The sequence below is a fragment of the Diabrotica virgifera genome, chromosome 1 (assembly GCF_917563875.1).
Source record: "Diabrotica virgifera virgifera chromosome 1, PGI_DIABVI_V3a".
Lineage (NCBI taxonomy): Eukaryota > Metazoa > Arthropoda > Insecta > Coleoptera > Chrysomelidae > Diabrotica > Diabrotica virgifera.
The window spans coordinates 36,955,747-36,977,515 of record NC_065443.1 but is presented as its reverse complement, the minus strand read 5'-3'; the positions used below and the strand labels follow the sequence as shown (position 1 = coordinate 36,977,515).

At 33.6% G+C, this 21,769-nt stretch overlaps 1 protein-coding gene across 1 annotated transcript in view; it reads right to left on the bottom strand.

The window, feature by feature from the left end:
- The window catches only part of LOC114335880 (ras-associated and pleckstrin homology domains-containing protein 1-like), a 398,332-nt gene extending 377,875 nt beyond the window's left edge, over nucleotides 1-20,457 (bottom strand). The window contains exon 1 of the mRNA XM_028286171.2: nucleotides 20,140-20,457. Coding sequence (XP_028141972.1) covers nucleotides 20,140-20,319 — 180 coding nt within the window. The 5' untranslated portion in view covers nucleotides 20,320-20,457. The remainder of the gene's footprint in view (nucleotides 1-20,139) is intronic.
- Nucleotides 20,458-21,769: the final 1,312 nt, after the last annotated feature.

Below are 21,769 nucleotides of genomic sequence, written 5' to 3'. Positions count from 1 at the left end.
AAGCAATTTCTGCAAAAAAAATTTGGGTCACCTCTCAACGTCAAAATGTACTAATATTTTTACAGATGCGCCCTGGTCTAGTTATAAAATTTAAATTAGTAGATTACGTACAATGCGTACTTGCAGCGCTCTCCTTTTATTTCTGATGTTAGATCTGTTATACTTAGGGTTACCATACGTCCTGATTTCGTCCGGACAGTCCGGATTTGAAAGACATGTCCGGATTGGCGTCCGGATATGAGAAATGTCCGGATTGTTTTCTTTACTAAAAAAATGGAAAACACTTGGCCCAACGGTGGGAAATTTCATTCTGCGCTAAATCAAATGGTTAAGGCTACCTGGAAAGAGATGGAAGACAGCGCTTTAACTTTAGTCAGCGTTGTACCGAATTCTGTCGATGTGGATGAATTATTTGATGAGCGCTAGTCACTTCTTTAAGTTCTAAAAAAGCTGAAATCTAAATGTACTTTACTACCTAAAGAAGAAACCCCAAACACTCATGACAAATGGCTAGATATATTCGAAACATTTTCTAAAAGCAACGTTTCCTTTAAGAATATTTTTAAAATAGGAGAATTCATCTTTTGTCTGCCTGATACTTCGCCTCTTACTAAACGTATCTTTTTGATGATGAATTTTATATGGACGGCTAAAAGAGGAAGATTATCTCTGCCTGTTGTAAAGGAGCTTCTCAATATTAAAGCAAATTCTATAATGTCATGTTCCGAATTCCATGATAAAATAAAAAATGACAAGCCACTTTTGAGAAAAATTATGTCTTCTGAAAAGTACGAAAGAAGAACAGATGAACAACATCCTATCTCTGAGCCCAGTACAAACTAAGCATTTCGCATATATGTAGGTACAATGTAGAGGAAGCAACACAGTCAAATTCACATTTTACATTTTCTTCAACCCCTTGGACTACCCCTGTCCGGATTTGGCCTTAATAAATTATGGTAACCCTAGTCATATTAGTACATTCTTTCACGGTTTTTGCTAAAAATTTTAAAGAACCGCTTGGATTGACATGACATTTGGCCTACGCGTAGCTAACATGTCAAAGAAAAAAGTGATATAGTGCCGATGTGTGCTTTTGACCTGGGGGTGTTTCACCCCATCTCGGGGGTGAAAAAATATATGTCCAAGAAAGGTCCCGAAATGGATAAATTGACTAATTTTAAGTAACTTTTGATTTATAGAGTTTTTTTAACAAATCAATATATTTCGAGTTATTTGCAAGTGAATATGTTCATTTTTCAACAAAATAACCACGTTTTTGGACGGCTTTTAATAACTCAAATAACTCAAACGTAAGCATTTTGTCGAAGAAAATATTCTTAGCAAAACTATAGCCTATAAAAAAGTGAAAAAAATGGTTTATTTATATTAGGTCTCTATACCTAGCGAAAACAGAGTTATAGCTAATGAAAAATAGGTTCATATTCGAAAAAATCCAAATATAATAATTCAATGTGAAATATCCAAATAATGAAGCATTCTTGGGGAAAACAAATTACAGCTTTTTTAAAGTGTTTAAAAAAAGCTTTATTTCTGTTTTTAATTAAAAAAAAATTCTAGCATCAAATGTAAGTTACGCTCAAATTAAGTTGGTCCCTTTTGTTTTGGCAAAAAAAATCAGGAAGATTACCCCCCAATTAGCAACTTAAATGAAATTAATCGTTACCGCTTCACAAAATTTACTTTACTTATTTTGTGTTTATATGATTCATAATGGTTTCATCGGTCCACAGTGCTTATTTTTGAAAAAATTTGGTTTTAAAGTAAAATTTTTTAAAATTCAAATTTTGAAAAAAATGCTTTTTTTTTTCAAAATAACTTAAAAATTGTTAGAGATAACAAAAATCTTAAACAATAAAAAAAGTCGGCTTTACTTTTCTAAATATTTTGTTTTTTTTTGTTTTTCTGTAACACAAAAATTGGTTAAGATTCGGTGTTTCTAAATTTGCATACACTCGTGATAAGTGACTCGTTCAAGCCCTTTTAACTACAGCTCTTTCAAAAATAAGGACTTTGAACCGATGAAACTTACAGATCATATGATCAATAGATAGCGAGTAAAAAACTTGTGAAGTGGTAACAATTAAATTCATTTGAAATGTTAATAAGGGGGTGATTTTCCCGATTTCTTACCAAAAAAAAGGATCAACTTTATTTTGAGTGTAACTTGTTTACTTTTGATGCTAAACATTTTTTTTTGAACAGAAATAAGCATTTTTTAAACACTTTAAAAAAGTTAAAATGAGTTTTCTCCAAAAAAGCGCATAATTTTTTTGGTTATGGCACGTTAAAATATTCGATTTGGAATTTGACGAATATGAACCTATTTTTCATTAGCTATAACTCTGCTTCTACTGGGTATAGTGACCCAATATATACACTGTGTTTTTCAATTTTGTAACTTGCTATATTTTTGATAAGAATTTTTTTTCGACCAAATACTTACTTTTTGAGTTATTTGCGAAAAACCGTCTGAAAACGTGTTTTTTTTAGAAAAATTAACATATTCACTTGCAAATAACTCGAAAAGTATTAACTTGTGAAGAAACTTTATAAAACAAAAGTTGCTTAGAATTTGTCATTTTATCCATTTCCGGATTTATTTCGAACAAATATTTTTCACCCCCAACAAGGGGTGAAACTCACCCCCAACAAGGGGTGAAACTCACCCCTAGGGTAAAAGCACATATCGGCACAATATCACTTTTCTTCTTTGACTTGTTAGCTATGTGTATGCCAAATTTCATGTCAATCCAAGCGGTTCTTTAAAATTTAGAGGTTTTGCAATACTTCACCTTTAAAGAACGTACTACTGTACCACAAATTTTATTGCTACTCTTTAAGAGGATGGGTACGTATTTTCGGCTGCAATACTATTCAAACGGGGATTAATTTTTTTCGAATCCTGAGAAAACTAAAAAGTATTTTTAAAAAATTGAAAAATTGAAAATTTTTTAAAAAGATTGACGTTATTGGCGAGGCCCGAAAGTCCCTGAGAACTTCTATAATGTTTATTTTAATAAGTTACAGGGGTGAAAATCTAAGAGAAAATTTAGTGTGATATTTAATATAAAATATCTCATTCAAAATAAACTTTTTATTTATTCTAAGGGACTTTCGGCCCTCGGTAATAATATATTCTTTCATTCTGCTTTAAATTTTTCAAAAATATTTATTGGTTTGTTCAGGATTCGAAAAAAATGAACACAATGTCCGTGGTAATATCAGAGAAGAACAACCACATGTGGTTGTTGTTCTCTGGTAATATTTCCAAATCTATCTTTGTCATACCACGCACTCAGTCGAATAGAATATTGTCAGCATACTGTCAGTCAGACAGTGACAATCAGTGACAATTTTAAATATTTGACATATCATCGGGAATATTTTGAGTTGTTGATTAAATAATATTGATATATAGTGTATTTGATAAATAATTGATTTAAGGTGATACAGTAGCGATCAACAGATAGCAACAAACGCGGTCCACGATTGCGAAAGTTCTGAGAACCTTCAAAAGTGAGGCAACAATTCGTCGGTAATTCGACACTGACAGTGACGTTTATACTATCAAAAACAATAATTTTTATACACATAGGCGCGAAATATTGCCAAGTCAGTGACGTTCGATTTCTTGTTATAAAAAAATCGATTTTTAGTAGTTCCAAGATTACACAAAATCTAGGCATGGGATAAAAAAGTTTATTTGAAGAAAGTTTATTTTTTTGTCTTTCTTAATGGCGGTACAGGCTCCTTTTTTCAATATTTTATTTAGTTATAGTAATTTGCACATACTAACATATTTCTGAAATTGGGCTCTGTACCGCCATTCTTTATTATATTACGAATATGTGTGCCAAATATCTCGACAAAATATTCAAAATTAGAGCCGCAATCTTGGAACGCGTTTGTTGCTACCTGTTGATCGCTACTGTTTCCTCTTAAGACGTGAACTTAATAAGAAGTTATTTATTGTGTATTATTTGTGGAAGATCCAAGCAGAGAATACATCAGGATAATATTATTTTGTGATCCAAGTATTTTGTTGTTAAAGATGTTCAAAATGCAAGTGTAAGGGTTCCATAGTAACAATATATTATTAAAAAATCACTTAAACACTTTTCCTCTTTTCTCGATTGAGTATTAGTTTTTGTTGTACATATAAATTATTACAATCACTGAATACATAGGTAGTGAAAAAAATATCACATTTATTAACTGAATTAATAATTGGCAATTATAAAAATAACAGTTATCCAAGAACATTCAAAAGCCATCTCTTTAAATTAATGATGACATTTTCAAGTAGAATGACATTCTAGTAATGTTTACATATCCATACCAGTGTGAATTTTACTACACCTAATTTGCCGTGTAAAGACAGAAAAAGTAGGGATACCCGTAAAATATTTGCGAATTATGTACCGATCGCCTTAAAGTATGACTTATCATTCTTATACAATACAGTGATCATAAACTGTCGCAATTTGGTACATTTCTTAAAACCTATTATTTATGCTTGTGAAAAAGAGACCACTCTAAAATGTTTACAATCTTAAAATTCCTTGAAAAGTTTCTTTTAAAACATGGATAGGAAAACAAGGCGGCCACCAGAAAAAAATTTAGGGAGGGTCAAAATCTTTAAGTCGCTTTTCTAATCTAGAAATGAATGAAACAACAAGAAAAATTTATTATTTAATAATCATAGAGTAGAGTAGAGTATTTATTGGTAATAATGTACAAATGTACTTTTACAGGTCAGCAATAATTAAAATTGTCTAAAATTACATTAAAAGTTGACAGTACTTCAGTAAAAAAACCTATTACTAAAATTTAAAAACTAAACACTAATTAAATTACAGGACAAAACAAAATTTAGATCTGAAGTACTCCTCAAATGAGTAGAAAGCACCCATCAGAAGATAATTTTTAATTTGTCTCTTAAATTGGTTAAAATCAAGACTTTTAATAGATATTGGTATACAGTTATAAAATTTCAATGCTAGGTATCTGGTTCCATTTCTGGTCCTCTCAAGTCGACTGAAGTCTGGTACAAGGGCATCATGATTTCTAGTCTGATAAGTATGCTGTTGTGTTTTATACAGATCTACATTTTGATGAACATACAACAGGCACTGCATAATGTACACAGAAGGTAGTGTGAGAATCCTCAGGTTTCTGAAAGACTGCCTACAATCGTCCCGATAACCCTGACCTGTGATTATGCGAATACACTTTCTCTGCTGACCAAACACCTTATCTATATGGCAATAGTGTCCCCAGGAAAGGATTGCGTAAGTTAGTCGTGAGTGAAAGTTGCTGTGATATGATGTAAGAAGGGTTTGAAGGGAGGTAACCTTAGATGGGTTTCTAAATAAAAAGAGTTGGCTTGAGAGCTTTTGGGAAAGTTTCAGTATGTGCCGTTCCCAAGTGAGTCCCTGATCAAGATAAACACCAAGAAATTTAGCTTCCTGTGAACAATCTGTTAAAATGGGATGTGTAATGGTGTTATGTCTTAGGGTAAAGTTCACTGTTTGTGATTTTGAGTTATTGAGAGAGAGACGATTTGCCAAAAACCATTGGAACAAATTGCTCTCTGTGGTCTCAAGATCAATATCACTGATTTGGGAAGGGTGGTAACTTTGATAGCATGTAGTATCATCAGCAAATAGGACTGTGCTTACCGGGCCCTCTTGTGAAAATCCCAAGTCATTTATATAAATGAGAAATAATATTGGACCTAGAACTGACCCTTGAGGCACTCCATACATCAAAGGTTTTTTATCAGATTTAAGCTGGTTAAAAAACACATATTGAAATCTATCTGATAGATAAGACTCAATCAATTGAATAGACATAGGATGAAAATTATAGGCATGTAATTTTTTAAGAAGAATACTATGAGTGACACAATCAAAAGCTTTAGTAAGATCAAGGAACGAGGCAAGGGTATCAAGAAAGTTTTCAAATCCTTCCAAAATACTGCCTGTAAAATGATCGATAGCAAGTGTTGTTGTTTTGTTTTTTCTAAATCCAAATTGCTGCACTGCAAAAAGCCGATTAGATTCAAAATAGTCATTGATCTGCTTCTTTAGGATTCTCTCAAACACTTTGGAAAGAATTGGCAAAAGAGAAATTGGACGAAAGTTATTATGATCATCAGCCGAACCTTTACGTTTAAAGAGAGGTATGACTTTCGCAGTTTTAAACACTGAAGGAAAAATGCAGGATGAAATTGAGTAGTTTATTACTTTAGTTAAAGGTAAGCTAATGTTGTGTTTAATTGCCTTGATTATTTTTGTGTTCATTCCATCCGGGTCCTTGCTCTGGCTATTTTTTAATTCTTCAATTGCTTTTACAACTTCCTCCAAATTTGTTGGCTCAAACTGAAGGAGCAGTGATTAGAGGCGAATGAAGGAGCATGAGGTATAAAACTAAGGTATGTATTGAATGATTGGTCAGTATGATTAAGTGTATTTATTACATTTTCAGCAATACCACAGAAGAAATCATTAAAACTATTTGCATTGAGTGATGAATTTTTTATTGGTAAATTCTTACATCTTGAGTTTATTAGGGACCACATAGCCTGTTGACGGTTGTTAGAGTTTAATATAAAATCATCATTAGATTTAATCTTTGCCTTATGTATAGCATGTCTGTATTTTTTCCTATATTCTGAGAGTGTTTTCTTTGTCACTAAAACGGGGTCACTTTTATTTAAAGATGTCAAAAATTGTAGTTTCTCCCTCATAAGTTTCAAATCATCATTAAACCAAGAATTTTTTTTACATTGTTTACCTTGCTCAACAAGCCTAGATTTTTCAGGAAAAGACAGATTTATTGCCTGCGTTAAAATATCGATAAACATTTTAAACCTTGAGTCCACATCAATACATTCATTATCAATAAATTCAAAATTTTGTAAGCAAAGATTGTTATTTAAAGAGGCCAGTCCCATCTCTGTAATGGGCCTGTAGCTTATTCTAGATTTAGAAGTAGTTTGGGACACTTCACATTTAAACAATATGCCTTTGTGGTCTGAAGTGTGTGAAAGATCAACAGCTTCGGATTGCAACATGGTACTATTAATATTTGTAAATATGTTATCAAGACATCTATTATAACGGGTGTTAAATTTTATTGATTTTTTGAGGTTATAGGATCTAAAGAAATTGCACAGATCCAGGGCTGCAATATCCCTTTCATTGAAGTGCACATTGAAATCCCCTGTTATAATAAGAGGTTTATTTGTATTTAACTTTTTGAAAACTTTTGACATTGTATTGAAGAATTGATTTAAATCACCATCTGGGGTACGATACACAGTGACAAGTTGAATATCAAATTTTACCAAATGTACACCTGTTATTTCACAATGTTTTTCAAGAGACAAACTTTCAAGATTTAATGAAACAGAATCAAAGGTTTCTTTAATATATATACTTACACCCCCATGAGAGCCCACAGTCCTTGCAAAGCCAGAAATCATTCTGTAGTTCTTAATTTTAATTGAAAATAGTTCCTCAGATACTAGCCAGTGTTCATTTATACATAAGCAATCTGCTGATACTTCATTGAGGAGGACCTCCAGATCTAAGAAGGAGGTACGCAAACATTGTATATTACAGTGTAAAATAGTTTTTTGTGCTTTCTTAAAATTTCCTAAAATACCTTTATTATTATTATTATTATGTACAGGAACATTTACTGCACCGGGTCTAGTACTATTCGGCGCCGCCGGTTCGGCGCGGCCGGTTCGGCGCCGCCGATTCGGCTTCGGCCGGTTCGGCGCCGGCCGGTTCGGCGCCGGCGGATTCGGCGTCGGCTGTTTTGGCGCCAGATTATACCTACGTTACTTTTTTAGAAATTTAAGAGGCTCTTGATTTATATCTATACCACACTAAAAAAATATATTAAATGTTATTTTTTCCAACTTTTGTAAATGTAAGCTATTTAATTGCACATAATTAATTAAAAAATTAATATATTATATATATTATATATTATACAGTACAATTTTCAAAGGAGGAAGACCTAACCCTTCGGTCCAAACCTAACTTTCGGGTATTATTTTACATCTTCTAAAATTAAAATGTCGAAAATTGTTCTCCTGACTCTACATTTTTTGTTAAAGAAAATTTCAGACTATCATACATTAACAACTATTTTTTTTCTCTCTCACTTTGCCAAAGTATCTGTCGCCGAATCAGCCGGCGCCGAATCGGCGGGCGCCGAATCGGCGGGCGCCGAACCGGCAGGCGCCGAAACGCCGACGCCGAATCGCTGGCGCCGAATCGCCGGCGCCGAAACGGGCCATCCCCTACTGCACCACGGTTTTCTTCAGCGGATTCACTGAGGATCGAGGGCGTTGAACATGGAGAAAATGGTTTATGTTAGTTCCCAGTGGCCATAAATCAGATGACATTATGGCAAATCATAATCTTATAATACAAAAAAAGATTAATCGGTAAATAAAAACTGTAATCTCCTTCGATCTTGACCAAATCAATAACCTTGTTTTATCTTAAGCTGTAATTTTCGCCGGCAAGGGGGGTCAGGACCCTCCCTGACCCCCCTTGCCGGCGGGCCGTAGGCAAATAAATAAATAAAACTGGGTCTTGTAAATGTCATGTTCCGTCCAATGGGCCTATCATTGTTCCGTCCATCCCGCCAGTATTCAACAACCTCTCTAGCCTAGCAAGACATCGATTGTATCTAGCGAATTAACGGTACACGTTCTCTTTCTTCTTTGAACTGCCGGTTTCTGCATACAAAAATGAAAGATTACGAATGCAGGCTATCAATAATAAATGGCAGTGTCTAAACTTACGATGCAGAAAGCACAAGAAGACTGTCGCAAGCGATGAGAATGGGTGCCGATGTACGAAATATGGTTGGAAAGAATGACAAAATGTATACAGGGTATTATGTATTATGGCAGGGGTGGCCAAGCTCCTTGATAGTCCGAGCCATTTTTCAAAATTTAAAATTTTTCGCGAGCCGCAATTAAAAAATTATTTAAAAAGTGTAAAAAAGGTACACTTTGTGTACTATGTGGTAAAAAGGTTTTTTGTAAATATGTATATACATATATAAAAAAGGTATTCAATTTTTCTCTCAGTGTTTGGATTTTACAAATTTTAAAGTGAAATAAAAGTGTTCACATCGTTGTTTCAAATATGAAAATAATTCTATAAGCAGCCTTCACTATTTCAGGATACTTCGATTCTTCATCATCCTTCCATTTTTGTCTGGGGCGACCTACTGATCTTCTACAGTCTGGTTTATAAAAAAAACACTCTTTGTATTAATAACATTCTGCCTTACTCTGATTTTACCACATGACCTGCACATCTTATCCGGTTAGCTTTCATATGTCTAGTGATGTTTTCAGTACTATACACAGTCACCAATTCAGCTGTGCAGCACCTCTTCCACTCTCCTGTCAATTCATCTCTTTGAAGGCCAATTATCGTTCTGAGAACTTTTCTTTCACAAACTAGCAGTATATTTATTTCTTGCTGATATAGAGTCCATTTTTCACTTCCATATTATAAAGTGGGCGAATAATTGACATTCACAATCTTAATTTAGATTATTATTTCAGCAGCTTATATCTTAATAATGATGATAGGGAGTACAATGCCCTGTTCCACGCAGCTATCCTTGCCAAGACCTCTATGTGGTTGACCTCTATATGTGGTTGACCTCTATATGTGGTTGTCATGTGTGATTACCGCCCCTAGATATTTAAACTCTTTTTCTACTTCGAAGTTGTGATCATTAATAGTTATGCTCTACCTAACTCTTGGTCTTGGATTTTGGGTTACTAACATGTATTTAGTTTTCTCTTCATTTATTCTAAGGCCCAGACTAACTGCTTCTTTCTTGAGTTGTAAAAACACCTCTGTCATGTCTCTTGTAGATTGAGCGACTGCACCTAGATCTAGATCATCAGCAAAGGCCAACAAGACAACAATAGTTTTGATCCTCGATTCGCAAATCCGCCTGTCAGCTCAGATGATATTTTACTTATTACATATTTTAAGGCCAAATTGAATAGCAACATTCATTGATAAGGGGTCTTCTTGTCTAAGTCCTGATGTTACAGTTAGTCTTTTATATTAATTTGTTGTCAGTAATTTAAGATATTTAAAAAAATTAAAAATATATATACACAAAAATTAAAATTAATTTGGGTACATTTATTGAGAGCCACAAATAATCCTTTAAAGAGCCACATGTGGCTCGCGAGCCACAATTTGGCCACCCCTGTATTATGGTAAATTTTAACTTAGAAATACATATTTGATAATACATATCTTATAATATATTATATTTTACAGAGTTTGAGAATACTAGAACTGTATGATAACAACGTAACCTAACAGAGAAAACACAACCTTTTTCAACAAAAACAATTTAGTTTTTAATCTAGTCCCTTCTAGAGTGGACATGAGTAATCCAGCAATATTACAAATTAGCAATATCTTTATTGTAAGGTGATTAATCCATGTCCCCAAATATATTTTGCAGCAGCAAATACCTTGAAATTAAACGAAACTCAAACTCGCAAACGAGGTATTGTTTCAAAACACACTTTACGATGGAAGTTATCTTCATCGAAAAGCATTTCGCCATCATATAAATTTAAAATGCAATTTTTATTACAAGCCATTATGGCCCAATCGCATAAAAATAAAATATTTAAATTCCAAAGCTTCTTCTTCTTTTTGTTTAAACATGACTGTTTTTTTCAATGTACCTCCAGTAAGTTGTCGTTATAAATATAGAGTCGGTGCATAATCTTCCCGACCTAAAACCTTGTTCTTCTGCTAATGCTATAATTTCATTCAGTTTGTTTTTCAGAAACCAAAGATCACTTTGGTTGTTAATTTTAATGTTGTGTTTAAAGTTAATTAAGTTAATTCCTCTGTAATTCTCCGTGTCCAATTTGTCTCCTTTTTTGAAGAGAGGTATTATGATGCTTGATCGCCATTCTTGTGGTATTCTGTTTTGTTGTATTATTTTTTTTATTAGTTTTAAAAGTTGTTTAGTCAGATCTTGTCCTCCATACTTTAGGAGTTCGTTCGATATTCTGTCCTCTCCTGCAGATTTTCTTTTTTTAGTGTTCTTAATGCTTCCTTTACTTCTCCTTCCTCGATGTTTATTTCTCCGTTTGTCGTAACTTCAGGTGTTGGTAATTTATTATCGGCCCCTTTTAGCCCGATCAAAGAACAATCTGACCAAAAAAAAAATAAAGGAAGGATGAAAATTTGGGAATAGTTAGTTGAAATTATTGTCTATTATTATATAAGAAAAAGTTTACCTACATCCCCTCCATTTTACAAAAATGGAGGGGAATGCCCCCCTCTTGAAGGTAAAAAAATACATTCAAAATAAGACCGGAATTTGATAAAATGACTTATTCTAATCAACTTTTGTTCTATAGAGTTTTTTCACTCTATAGTCAATACTTTTCGAGTTATTTGCGAGTGAATATGTTCATGTTTAACAAAATAAAACATGTTTTTGAACGGTTTTTCGGAGATAACTCAAAAATTAAGTATTTTAGCGAAAAAAATATTCTTAGCAAAAATAAAGCTCATAAAAAATTGAAAAAAATTATGTATACATGAGGTCTGTAGACCCAGTAGAAGCAGAGTTACAGCTAATGAAAAGTAGGTTCTTCTTCGTCAAATTCCAAATCGAATATTTCAATGTGAAATAACCCAAATACGAAGCACTTTTCGGAGAAAATTCATTTTAACTTTTTTAAAGTGTTTAAAAAAAGATTAATTTTTGTTTTTAAAAAAAAAATTGTAACGTTAAAAGTAAGTGAGTTAGGCTCAAAATATTGTTGGTCCCTTTTATTTTTTGGTAAAAAAATCACGAAAATCACCCCCTAATTAGCATCACAAATAAAATTTATCATTACCACTTCACAAGTTACTTTGCCTATGTATTATTTATATGACCTGTAAGTTTCATCGGTTCAAAGTGCTTCTTTTTGAAAAAGATGTTGTTAAAATGGGTTGAGCGAGTAACTAATCACGAGTTTAGCCAAATTTGGAACAGCCCTAGCATAACCAATTTTTGTCTAACAAGAAAACAAAAAATCAAAAATATTCAGAAAAGCAAAAGGTACATTTTATTACTTTTTGAGATTTTTGGTATTACTAATAATTTTTAAGTTAATTCCATAAACAATTCCGATTTTTTTCAAAGTAAAAGAAAATGTTTTATTTTAAACCCCATTTTTTTCAAAACTGAGCACTTTAAACCAATGAAACTTATAGATAATATAAATAATACATAAATAAAGTAACTTGTGAAGCGGTAACGATTAATTTTATTTGAGAAGCTAATTAGGGGGTGATTTTCGCCATTTTTTTACCAAAAAAATAAAAGGGACCAACAATATTTTGAGTAAATCACTTACTTTTAATATTAGAAGTTTTTTTAAAAAACAAAAATAAACCTTTTTTTAAACACTTTAAAAAAGTTGTAATGAATTTTCCCAGAAAATTGCTCAGTTTTTTGGTTATTTCACATTAAAATATCCGATTTGGAATTTGACGAAGAAGAACCTACTTTTCATTAGCTGCAACTCTGCTTCTACTGTGTCTGCAGACCTCACGCATACACCCATTTTTTTTTCAATTTTTTATAGGCTATAATTTTACTACATATTTATACAATATTTTTTTCACTAAAGTACTTACTTTTTGAGTTATCTCCGAAAAACCGTCCAAAAACATGTTTTTTTTGTTAAAAATGAACATATTCACTAGCTCGAAAAGTATTGACTTTGTAAAAAAACTCTATAGAACAAAATTTGCTTAGAATTAGTCATTCGAGAGTTATCAAGTAACTCTATGAGAATACGGTAACGTTATAAATAACATGTAAAGTATACAGTAAAATAGCGTTACCGTATTCTCCTAGGGTTACTTGATAACTCTCTACTATATCCAATTCCGGACTTATTTTGAACGTATTTTTTTTTCACCCCCGAGAAAAATTTTTTCACCCCTTATTTTCCAATTTTTGTAAAATGGAGGGGATGTAGAATTGTAAACTTTTTTTTATACAATAATAGACAATTTCAACTACCTATCCCAAATTTTCATCCTTCCTTTATTTTTTTGGAGGTTTCGTAAAATTTTGTGTTCCTTGAACTTGGCTATTTAGCAAATATAGATCAGAAGTAGTCTGCCCATATTTCCTTCTAAATGTGTTCGGTTTTATTAATTCGTTCATCTCCTTTTTTTGTCCTCTGATCATTCTTCATACTTTTTTGTGTTCCGTAGAAGTCGTGTTCCATCTGTTTTGAGAAACTCGGCCTGACTAAAGTACCTATTTGTTTCGTTTCGGATTCGATTGAAGTGGTTGTATGCCTTTTGTGTTTGTTGTGTCCTGTATTGTAAAAAGCCTTTCTTCTTTTCTTCATATTTTATTCACTACCTCTCTAAACCATGGGGTTTTCTTTTTTGATACGTTGATATTCGTTACTGTCCTCTCTACAATTGATTCTGTTGCTGCGTTGATTATGTTATTTTTAAATTTAACTTCAAAAGCATACTATTAAAATCATTCGGATTATTATTTACCGAGTTACAGTGCTTGACGTGGAGTTCCTCTTCTGATTTTTATAAACAATGGATTCAAAGCAATTCCGTGTGTTGATTTATTATTGTTATTAGCAAACATATATAGCGTTCAAACTGAGCAAAGGCTCAAAAAGTGTTACCGGGACCCTGCTGAATCTATTACAACCATTACACTTTGGTTTGCTGAATTCAAACGAGGTACCATCATCATAAATGAGGCAGTTATTCCCGACAACGGCGACGCGACGTCGAAAAAATGCTGCAAATTATTAAGAAAAACCACAAAGTACAAGTTTCAAGAGGTTGCTGGTATTCTCAAGTTAGTTAGTTGGATAACGTTTTCACTATCTTTTACCATTTTTACCGTTTTTATCTTTTACCATATTTTATCACCAGAGCAAAAAAAACGAATTGTCCCCAATATCTACGGAAACCGGACCAACTATACGGGTGACAGAAATAAGAACAGCAGCCATAATATCGCTAAAAGAAAAGAAAGCTCCAGGACCAGACGGAGTACAGTCTGAATTTCGTACACTTTTTGATGATCAATCTTTAAGAGTACTGTGCAAAATCTTCAATAATATCTATGACCCTATTTATTACACTATACTATGGAATTGAAACCTGGACACTTAGTGAAGCGATAGAGAAGAAACTTGAAGCCTTCCAGATATAGCTATACAGGCGAATAGATAAGATAGTCAACAACACGGCACTACGAGGAAGGTGGAAATAAAAATAATCGATGTACACGATTAAAAGGAAAAAGTTAAAGTATCTTGGACACAAAGATAAACGGTACTAAATATACATTACTAAAATTGCGAAATTGGGGAAAGCGAGGAATTGGGAGAAGAAGAATATCATGGTTAAAAAGCCTGAAGAAATGGTTATCTACAACAAGAACTAATATATTTAAACATCAGTCAAAAAAATAATTAAGACCAGAATGATCACTAATATTCGTAACGAATTGGCACCAAGAAAAGAAGAAGAAAAAGTACTATACTATTAAATAATGATGTTGATCAGTGAGACTAACGTCGAACAACTCACGTATATTTAGCCATTTCTTCACTAAACTGGAGCATTACATTTGCATGTATTGCCTCGATCGGTTTTTAACCTGGTTCATAAAAAGTGTAATTTGAATTACCTGCATATACGTCAACTAAGTACCGTGTTACGTAAATGAACAGGATGTTTTAGTATCATAAACAGGCGATCTATTTACATTTATGGAGAGCCTGAACGGCAGCTGTATTATTGTCTTCGACGGGTCATTATTTAACTAAAAGAAGTAAATAAATTACTAGTAACATTAATAATACATATACTTCGCAAATGGAATGTGGAGATGAGAACTATGTGAATTTGTAAGAAATTTATCAGCTTCAACCTAATATTTTTTTATCTTTCTTTCCTATTCTTTAGAAATAACTTTAAACTCAGCTATTATTCTTATCAATCGGTGTCACACCTAGACTTCTCCTAATAAATTAATTTTTAATTTTATTTTTTATTATCGATCTATTCATCCATGAAACTGTTTTGCAACCTACATTCGTTGTTCTTCCGTTTTGTTAACTACCCAAAGGGCCTTAATTTATAGGTACAACACACCACTCGTCCCTTTCCATGTCATCCATCCTTCTTTTAGTTCTAATGCATGCATACATCTCTTTCTCCTTTGTCCTCTAATGCGATACTTGATACTTAAAGCAATAATTTCATCATCCGAAAATATCTGATCTATAATAGTAACTCACTCGTCAATGGTTTGTCCTATGTAGCTTTAAATCTTTTATGAAGAAGACATTGACACTATTGGAAAGTTTACATATCTGGGAGGAGAAATATATGCCGACGGATCAGAAGATGGAGAAATACGGAAGAGAATAACGCAGGCAAACAGAGCTTATTTTGCCCTCTCCTATATATTTCGGTCTAAAAGGGTCCACCGAAAGACAAAGATGAGAATCTATAAAACCTTAATTCGACCAATAGCATGCTATGGCAGTGAATCCTGGGTCCTGAAAGAAACATCCCAAAAAAAAATCGACACATTCGAAAGGAAAGTACTGAGGAGAATACTAGAATCTGTCAGACGTCATTAGAATACAAAGATTGCAATGGGCCAGATATGTGATAAGAATGGGAAAGGATAGGCTACCAAAAAGAGCACTGAATGCTAGAATGTAGGGAAAGAGACCGGCTGGAAAGCCAAGAAAGCGCTGGGAAGACACAGTAAACAGCGACGCACAAGCTCTTTTAGGAGTCCGTGTATGGAGAAGAGCAGCCACAGACAAGCAAGGTTGGAGGCAAAAAATAAAGGAGGCCAAGGTTCAATTTGGGCTGTAGTGCTGTAGAAGAAGAAAGCTTTAAATCTTTTACTTCAAGAGTTGTTTTGGTCTGTGTTCTAATTACGTTAGATGTAACACCATATCAGCGGGATACATTATCTAGAGCAGCGGGGGAAGGGAAAGTCAAATAGAGTTTGTGCTGTGTAGGAGTCAGCTAAAAGAGGTTACCAACTGTAAAGTGATGAAAAAGGCGAGTGTGTAGCTAGTCAACACTGACCGGTGATAGTGGATATGAAAACAAAGGTGAGGCGAAAAGGCATGCAAGTAGGACACCAGAAAGTAAAGAACTGGAAGTTAAAGGATAAGGAATTAGAAAGAGTGTTTAGGAGTAGAATGCTAGAACTACTTGAGGGAAAAGATACGATAAATAACATAACTAGGGGTAAGCCAACAGCAAAGTTGTACGAGTGGGGCAGGAAGTACTAGGAAAAACATCTGGTCAAGGGCCTCGTAGGTACAAAGAAACTTGATAGTGGAATAATGAAGTGCAACAGAACGTTAGAGAGAAAAAACATTAGAAATAGAAGATAATAAAAGGTACAAATAAAAGTAAAAACTATTTATTTTAACCGAACCGTATTATAACAATAATATACAAAGAAAGAAATTAAGATGTGTGTTCTACAAAATATTCTTACAGACTAAAATACCAAACTCAAACCGAACTAAAACACATTTCTCGCATTCACATCCCTTGTAACATGATACTTTTATGCAATCTTTACGTAAGAGTGTATACGACCTAATAGTTCGGAGAATAGCCCGCCCACGAAGAAAGACTCCAATAATTCCCTTGAGTTGAATTGAGTTGAGTTGAAAAAGTTGAATTCCAAGATCCCCTCGCAACTAAAATTATTTTTGAATTAGTCAAACAGACCCCCTTTACTACTTAAGTACTCTAACTTGACCCTATTCAGCGGCTTAGTCAACATATCAGCTATCATATCTTCGGTAGGACAATACTTAAAGTTAACAACGCCTTTTCATGCAATTCCTTTACGAAATGGTACTTTGTATCGATATGTTTTATCCGATTACTGAATTTGTGATTTGCTAAAAGTTTTAGACAGCTTTGATTGTCTTCGTTTATAACTAATTCCGGCTCTAAACCCACAAATTCCTTTATAACCTGTTTTAACCAAATTGCTTCCTGACATCCTTCAGCCAATGCTATGTACTCTGCTTCAGTTGATGATAGAGACACGCAATTCTGTTTTCTACATCCCCAATTTATAGGCGAACCCCGTAATAAAAATATTTACCCGCTATTTGATTTTCTGTTCCCCTTGTCTTCTGCCCAGTCAGCGTCTGCATAGCTGTATAATGCACTATCTGTTCCTTGTCCTAAAATATTATTCTTCTTTAAATATTTTTATACTGTCTTTGCTTCGTTCCAATCAACTTCTTTTGGATTTTTATTCTGTTAACTTGTATGGTGACGCTTGCCAATATATCCGGTCTAGTATTTACCGCAATATTTAATAAACCACCAATCAATTATTGTTATATTTCACTGTTTTTCATCGGCTTTCCTCTGCTAAGCTTATAGTATCCAACATCCAGCGGTATATTCGACTCTTTTGCATCTTTCATCATAAACTTGTTCAGCAATTTGTCAATATAACTGGCTTGATTTAAACTATATATCCCTTGATCGCACCTTTCAATCTTCATACCTAGATAATTTTGTAATAATCCCGAACTCGTTATTTCAAAATTACATTTTAGATTCTCTTCAAATGTATCAATTACCTGTGTATCCTTTGCTGCTATTAAAATATCATCCACGTATATAAGTACGTAAACCCTTTCATTATAAATCTTCCTGATTATATGGGATGACTACGTATGGGAAGCTCAGCTTACGAAACATACGTGTTACACCATTGAGTCTTAGATCAACTTTCAGCTTGCCACAATGGATTGCCACGTAGATTGGATCAATAAGAATCGAAAATTATGGTGCAATGTAAGTTAAACTTACAGCGGCTCTATTTATAAGCTGAGCTGGGCTAAGCTGGAGCTTAAGATTTGTTGGTGCAACCAGGCCATTTTGGCATTAGTTGCCTTAAAGTATAGATGTGGTCGATGCAACATCGTCCACCTCGAACTCCTGCTTGCTGCTCCAGCTCAAGTGGTTCATATTAATTTTCGATTTAAGTTTTTATAAGCTTTCCGTACAATCTACTGAGAGTGCTGGTATCTGAGATGAAGCGGTAGTTTTTGCAGTCTGTCTTATCCCCTTTTTATGGATCGGTGTAATCCATCCTTCTATCCAGCATTCAGGTATATTATCTCCGTTTAGGTATCTATTAAAAAGTTCTCTCAGCAGATTAACAAGTGTTTCTTTTGATTTCATAACTAATCAGAAGGTAAAGCTTTTTAGAGCTTCTTGGTTGCTAAGCAGAAGTTAGTAGATAAAAAAAAGAAAATTTTGAAGAGGAAATATATAGAGGTTAAAAAAATCTGGAAGACAATCCATAGTATAAGTCAGGAAAAGTAGAAGAGATATCCATGTAGGAAGAGTGCACAAATACAGGCTACTCACTACACAAAGAACGTCAGAAGAATAATTATTGATTTCGATTTGGTTAAATATAGGTTAGCAAATCCCCATCAAAATGTTGTATAGACACCTCAACTATCATGCAGTCATACATCAGCGCAAAAGAGTGTCTAGAAATATCTACATAGCAAAAGTGTAAATTTTGAGGGGCAAGCTGCTTTAAAAGCCCAAGAAGTTTTTTAATTTGAGTCAAAGCTGGTTTGGGACTAGACACTTGATATAGAAGCTGATAGCAAGCAACAATATAATCTTGATATGAATGCTAGCTCATAAACAGATTGGATAGAAATGAAGAAGCTGAAATGACAAACAAAAGTGCATTTTCAACCTGAGCAAAAAAGATAATAAGTTAGCAATAGGTTTTCTTATGGTATGTTTAACAGTAAATGGTTGAGTTCAATTAGTTACCACTATAAACATCTTGGATTAACCGATAATAGTATAAAAGGCCCGGTTTCAGGTAAAATTTAAATATGTTTTCTGGTAAAATTTCTTTTGCTTTATTATGGAAGTACCGTCTAGTCAGTGTTAATTGTCAAAAGACCAACTCTGTCTACCTCGATTGCTTATCGCTCCGGGTGGGTCTTAACAATGGGTCAGGTCAGATAAATTTAATAATATTTACGACCGCACTAATTGCACTCAACCATTTACTGTTGAACAAACCATACTTGATACTAACTTCTGAGTGTATATTCTTGGACGAATCAAAACAGTGAATATTGCTCTTTCTACCAAAATAAAAAAAACAACCTGAAGAACATATTATTATTATATGACTGATCCAAAAACTGATCTTTGCTAAAAGTTATCTATTTAGAGGTATTTTAGAGGTTAATTAGGTTAGGTTAGAGCTATGCTTCAGGATCATGTAAGGTGTTGAAAAGCTATTTATTCTAATTTTATTAAACTTATTGTTTCTTTTTCTATATACATAATTATTAAAGTTTGCTAAATATGAATTGAGATTTTTCTAGAAATAATTTAAGTGTATTTTGATAATTAAAATTTTTAAACGAATAATAGGTATTTTGACCTCTTTAAACCAGGTCTATCCACATATCAAATCAAATCTAGATACTGATGGATCTTTTAAATCAGATAATTGATCCAATCTTAATAATCTTATGTTGGAACACATACGTTATTAAAAAACGTGATTGTCTTTCACTCTTTGTCTAGAGATTAAGCCCTAGTAGATTTTATACAAATTTCTGTTAAGTATACTTTACACTATTGCTAAAGTAGACGTAAAACGTTAGATATGGCGAAAAGCATAATCAAATGTAAGATTCTTTCTATAATACACCTTGAGAACAATTTTATGTTTGTAAATTTGCCAATCAGTTTATGACACATGTTGATATTAAGGTCCTAGGAATTTATGCCAAATGCAGCATCTTTTATGAAGTTACGTATATAAGTAGAGACCAGACGTGGCAATCAGTAAAAGATCTCTAATAGAACATTATAAACTTATCTAAACGTAGATTGCGCATTATAAGGAATGAGTAAGTACCTATATGTACATAGTTATTGTATTTATTGGTTACAATTTTTCTAATCTTACCGTTTTTGCCCCAGAAGTAAGTCTTGGTGGAGAAATATAAACATTGCGCCCGAAACCATTATTAGCACCACAAAAACTCGCACTTCTCAATATTTTGATTGTTTTCTTATCGATCTTAACCACGCGGTATTCATCATTTTCCACAACACTCTTTGATCGAAAACTACCGCCGCAAAACATGACAGAAAAGTGAAGATTGACACAAACTTTGATACAGAAGAATAACTGTTCGTTTTCGACAAATCAAATTAACCTCATTTTCTGTGTAAACAAAATCGAAACAACTGAACAACCGTACTGTTTCTTTACACAGCTGCCCACTGATGAACTGCAATGGACTGAAATCTTTTACAACATCGAGCGATCCACACCTTTACTTACCTGTTCTGTAGTTAATATGCATAGGGGAGAGTCGCGCAATGTGACCACTTAGGTTGGAGCAAATATACAATAATTATTGTGGAGATGACCAAAGGACACTAAATAATTTTCATAGCTTTTCAGGAAAAGAAAAAAACAAACTAACTAACCATAATATCAAAAAACATATTTTATGTTAATGAGTCCTTTTTGCCATTTAAATATTCATTTCGACTTTGAAGATTATTTTGTTTTAAAAGTAAAATATGACAAAAAATTTTCAAATTATAACTACTGTTTTTTGACTTTTTCTCTTTTTTAAAAAGTCACAATAATTTAGAAAATGCCATATAAGTAATGTAGGAAACAGAGGTTGAACCTCGCAAAATGGACACAAGTCCGGTTTTATTTTTTTCTGTTATATCATATATATAATATCGGTTTACAACGTTCTTCGACGTCTTCCGATTTCCAATCTCCATCTCGCTCTGTCATTCCATAGATCGTCCTCGAGTTCTCTGTGCCTGATTTCTCTATCAACTCCTTCTCTCCAACTTCTTCTAGGTCTTCCTGGTCTGCGCCTTCCTCTTGGTTGCCATTCGAGGATTTGTCTTGGTATTCTATTCTCCGGCATTCTCCTTACGTGTCCGTACCAGCTGAGTTGTTTCGTCCTGATGTCGTCAACAATAGTATGTGTAACCCCCATGATTTCTCGGACTCTCTCGTTTGTTATTCTGTCGCGTCTAGACATTCCCGCTGAACGGCGCCAGAAGTCCATTTCTGTTGCTCTAAGCATTTTCTCTGTTCATAGTTTTCGCATCATGTAACTAAGATCTTCAGAGTCCTGTGCGATGATCACCTGGTCATCCGCAAAGCACAGCGTGTACAAAGTTGAGTCCGTTAGTGGTATGCCCATATTCGTACATTTTTTCTTCCATTTGTTGAGTGCTGCTTCGAGGTATATTTTGAATAGTGTTGGTGAGATACAGCATCCTTGCCTTAGTCCTTTAGTTACTGTGAATCAAGGTGTTATGAGATTTCCCGTTTTAATTCTTGTTGTTTGTTGGTAGTACAACGTTTTTACGGCTTCAACCAATTCTATATTTACATTTGTTTTCTCCAGTGCCTCCCATAATTTAACCAGCGGGACACTATCATACGCTTTTCTAAGGTCTACAAACATCAGATAGACTTCTTGGCCACGAGCAACTTTCTTTTCAATTATCTGAGTAATGGAGAAAACATGATCTATTGTAGATCGACCTGCGCG